Source organism: Carlito syrichta, unplaced genomic scaffold (assembly GCF_000164805.1).
Source record: "Carlito syrichta isolate Samal-C Ts95f unplaced genomic scaffold, Tarsius_syrichta-2.0.1 Scaffold314793, whole genome shotgun sequence".
Taxonomy (NCBI): domain Eukaryota; kingdom Metazoa; phylum Chordata; class Mammalia; order Primates; family Tarsiidae; genus Carlito; species Carlito syrichta.
In genome coordinates this window covers 262,489-267,147 of record NW_007258889.1, presented here as the reverse complement: position 1 = coordinate 267,147, position 4,659 = coordinate 262,489, and the positions used below count along the sequence as shown (strand labels likewise).

General features: G+C 56.0%; 1 protein-coding gene across 1 annotated transcript in view; it reads right to left on the bottom strand.

The window, feature by feature from the left end:
• Positions 1–3,680: 3,680 nt before the first annotated feature.
• Positions 3,681–4,659, bottom strand: part of P3H4 (prolyl 3-hydroxylase family member 4 (non-enzymatic)) — a 7,693-nt gene continuing 6,714 nt past the window's right edge. Inside the window, exon 8 of the mRNA XM_021719531.1 lies at positions 3,681–3,807. Within this exon, the coding sequence (XP_021575206.1) occupies positions 3,681–3,807 (127 nt within the window). The remainder of the gene's footprint in view (positions 3,808–4,659) is intronic.

The window sequence follows — 4,659 nt, the reverse complement described above, 5'->3', positions numbered from 1 at the left end:
TCCAGTCTGGGCGACAGAGTGAGACTCCAACTCAAAAAATAAAAATATAAATAAATAAATCATTGGCTGGGCTCAGTAGCTCACATCTGTAATCCTAGCATTTTGGGAGGCTGAGGCGGAAGGATTGCTTGAGGCCAGGAGTTCAACACCAGCCTGGGCAACCACTTTTTAAATTTCACTGGAATTTACTGAGATTTGCGGGGAGCCCAAGGGACTCCCTCCTCCCTCTCCAATACCCCATCTCTATAAAAAATAAAATAAAATTTAAAAATATAATAAAGCAGCCGGATGCAGTGGCTCATGCCTATAATCTCAGCATTTTGGGAGGCTGAGGTGAGAGGATCGCCGGAGCCCACGGGTTTGAGACCAGCCTGGGCAACTTGGCAAGACCTCATCTCTACAATAACTTTTAAAAGATTAGCTGGGCATGGTGGTGTGTGCCTATAGTTTCAGCTGCTTGGAAGCTGAAGGATCGCCCAGTGGGTTGAGGCTGCGGTGACCAGGAGCATGCCACTGCCCTCCAGCCTGGGTGACAAAGTGAAACTCCAACTTAAAAAAATAAAAAAAATAAAAAAAATAAAAATATATATATATATATATATATATACATATATATATATGGCATTGTACTAATAGCTCATGTAACTTAATGACTAAGTACTGAAAGTGAAAAACAGAATGACTATGTGGGTACTCGAAGGCTGGTCTCTACAGAATGCATATTGGTTTTCGCCATAGTAAGGTCGAAAACTTTTGTGAGTGGAACCTCTGTTAAGTCAGGAATCTTCTGTGAGGTATATGTGTGTGGAGGGAGGGTCAGCAAGCGAGCATATCTTCCCCCTTACCTCAGTTTCCCCACCTGAGTCATGGCATGAAGTACTCCCATCCCAAGGGCTGTTTGGAGGAGCAGAAAAGATGCTATCCAGGCACCCCGGCACCAGCTGGGACCCAGGCAGGTGGTGATTACCAGCTGATGCGTCCACAGGTCAGGCCTGGTGTTTGGGCTGGGGCTGGTGCCATGGGTGTCCCCAGCCCCCAGGTACTCCCAGCTAATCCCCAAGTCATCTCAGAACTTGAACTTGAAGGGAGTTATGCCAGCCTAGCTTAGCATGAACCCAGAACTGGGGCCCAACCCAGACTCTCTGGGCCTCAGTTTCCCCATCCATGAAACTAGGGCCCTCTGCCAGGCCTATCCTCGGAGAGAAGGCCTGGAGAAAGGCCCCAAAGTAGGGAAACTGTTGAGGGACTGGGCCCTGCCAGGACCTCCCCAGTAGGGCTGAGCTCCTGGCCCCAGTGTCAACTAGACACGGCCTTCTGAGTGGGGAACGGGCCACTCTCTGTTCTCCTAGAGACAAGGTACCAGGGTGAGAATTGAAGAACCACTTTTCAAATTTAAGAGGGGAATTTATTCCATTGGGATTTATGGGGAGCCCAAGGGACTCCCTCCTCCCTCTCTGACCATCATTCAGGATTCAGGAAGTTGTTGGTCTAAGTACCCTAGGAACTCTGTCCTCAGCCCCCTAACAGCATCAGGCCTGAGAGGGTCTCTGCCTGCTGGCTTCCTTCCCTCCCTTTCTCCCTCCCTCCCTTCCTTCCTTCCCCTCTCCCACTCTCCTCCAAACCTCTGGCCTCCCTCAGAGAGCTGTAAACTGTGGCATTGCATTGTAGGGGTGATGTTCCCACACCCCCAGCCCTCACCTGGCTCTCCCTGGCTCCAGATGGCACCCTAAAGGAATTAGGCCACACCCAAGACCAGGCTGTTCTCTCCCCTCTCTTCTCTGAGCAGCACAGATTTAGAAAGGAAAGGTCCAAACCCACCTCAAGGAACTGTGGACAAGCTACTTCTCGTTCCTGGGTCTCCCCCGGAGCAGGGGGAATAGGACCCAAGTCACAGGACTGTTTGAGGGGTTATCTGATTTGTCAAGCGCCTGGCACATGGTAGCTCCGACTTCCCAGGCGGGGCCTTCCTGTGGCATCTCTGCGCCTGGCCCTGCTGTGAGGTTGGCCTCTCCAGCACCTGCTCACTTCAGCCTCCTACCTGCTGTGCTGGGATCTTAGAACCGGTGAGGAGCTGGGTGGGCCTGGGGGCGGGGAGAGGGCGGCACAGAGCTGTGGAGGAGGTGAAGGCGTCTGGACTGGGTGGGGCGAGGAGAATGGGCTGGAGGGCCCCAGATGCCCCAGGCTGGGACTAGCTGAGACTAGGTGGCACCAGTTTGGGGAGCTCTGGCTGGGTGATGGGAAGAAGCTGGCGTCAGGGAGAGGAGGGAGGGGCTGGCGGCTCCCTGGGAAGCAGGAGCTGAGTAATGCACTGGCCAGGTGGAAGGCCTGAGGGGAGGTACCTGGAGAGGGACTGGCCCTCTGCTTGAGGTGGGGGACCCTCATACACACGGACTGTTTCTTCACATATCTAGCATACCGATTTAATCGCTACATGGTGACATTTACTGTTCACTGCCCTGCTCCCTGCTGGAATGAAAGCCCATGAGGGCAGGGCATTTGGCCTGCTCTGTAGGGCAGGCTACTTTATGCCCAGGGCCTCAGCATGCCTGGCACACAGTAGATGCTCAATAAATGTGTTCAATGAGTGACTGAATCCCTGTAAAGACACATCCATGTGTGCACACGTATGCACACACACACGCAGTCCCATGTGCAGTCACTCATGAGGCCGCTCCAGACATTCTCAGGCCTGTGCCCAAAGGCACAGGCCCAGCTGGGGCACAGTGGCTCATGCCTATAATCTCAGCACTTTGGGAGGCCAAGGCAAGAGGATTGTCTGAGCCCAGGTGTTCGAGACCAGTAACTTGCAACTTGGAGAGACCTCGTCTCTATTTGAAAAAAAAAAGGTAACCCCCTTCAGGTCTCCTCTCACTGTGGGAACTTTTCTGTCCTCTCAATAAATCCTGCTTTGAAGAAAAAAAAAAAAAAAAAGACGCGTGCACACCCAGACCGGAACATCCATGCAACATACAAGCAGGATTCCAGATCCACGCCTGGCCATCCAGATTCCAAAGTTTGTGCTCACAGCAGGCTTGGGGCTGTGCAGACACGCTCAGGCACAGCCCACGGGCCCCCACCCTCTAGTGCCAGCCCTGGAGAGCAGCCCCTCCCAGAAACAGAGGCCAGGCCTCAGTGGACCTGACAACACAGCAGCTTGAAAGGGTGGGGTGAGGCAGGGCCACCTGGCACCTGGAGCTGTCAGGAAACGCTACCACTGCAGTGTTCCCCTGGCAAGCCTGCCTGGGGGTGGGGGGGGGAAGGAGGGAGGTCACTGAACCTCCAGCCCCTGCTCCTGACTCAGACTTTGCCCTTCCAGCCCTCATTCCAGCCAAAGGACCAGGAGAGGGGCTTGGGTGTGACAGGGAGTCCTCCAGGACACAGAGGTAGGTGGGGCCCAGGCCAGGTCACCTGGCACATCTGGGGAGACTCCAGGGGTGTAGCAGTGAGAACTCAGCTTCCCAGCCTTGACTCCACCCTCCGGCAGGAAGACGTCTCTGCCACCTTGTCCATCTCTGCCACCCTGTCCTCGGGAGGATAGAAATGTGGGACAAAATTGTCACCTGGCTGGCTTTGGTCTTGGGTGCTTCCCAGAGGGACCCCTTTGCCCTCTCCCTGCTGTGGGACGGGGTGGCAGTTGAGTCACAGCTTGGGGTCCTAGCTACTAGACACTGTCCCTGCCTCTACACCTCTGCACCCCGGATCCGCTGGGATGAGAGGTTTGGCTGCCCCACCGTACCCCCAAAAAGTCCCAAGTATTCAAATCGCCCACCTAGGCTCCTCTGGCTGCTGAGCTGGGGACCGCCCCCTCTGGGACCCGGAATGGCCAAGGGGGAGGGGCGGAGCGCGCCAGCTCTGACTCTCAGGGACCCGGGACAGCAAATGCCGGGAAAGCGCACGCACCAGTATAAACGTCCTGGCCCCCTCCGCACGCAGGCTCGCCACATTCCCCAAGGGAAGCGATGCTCAACTAGGAAAAGCGGGACATCCGGTCCTGGAAACCCGAAACCGCCGTCTTTCCGAGGCTGAGGCCGCTGTGTCCTCACGCCCCCTGGCGGCGGCTCTGCTATCGCCCCCTGCTCCCCACTTCCTGCCAGGTGCAGGGACCCAGCCAGGGCACCCTGCGCCGCACCCCACATTTTACAGATGAGGGTAGATGGGCGCAGAGAGAGAAACGAAAGTCCCTGCGCCCTCACAGCTGAGCCCCGGGGAAACGGGGCCCCAGGTGCTGCGAGTCATTCAACAACAAACTCTAGATGGAGCTCAAAAGTTTATTGAGCACCCACCGTCCGGGTGCTGGAACTGCTAGGCTCTTGGTCCAGTGCTCGTCACGACCCTGACTGACACTCTGCAATTTGATCTGAGACTCCAGCTGCCAGCTGGAGCCTTCTCCTCCAGGAGACAGTCCAGGTGGGGGTGCAGCGGGTGACGGGGGCGGAGGGGAGGTGGACCCCATGAGCCCACTGGCCGACCTGCAGTGCCACTATGTTCCGGAGGTACTGGAGTGGCAGGCAGAGGTCTAGGGAGCAGCTCGAGGTGGGGCAGTACGGCACCCATCAGCTGTGCCCATCTAAGTTTTTTTTTTTTGAGTTGGAGTCTCACTCCATCGCCCAGACTGGAGTGCAGTGGCCGCTCTGGCCACCGCAGCCTCGACCTGCTGGG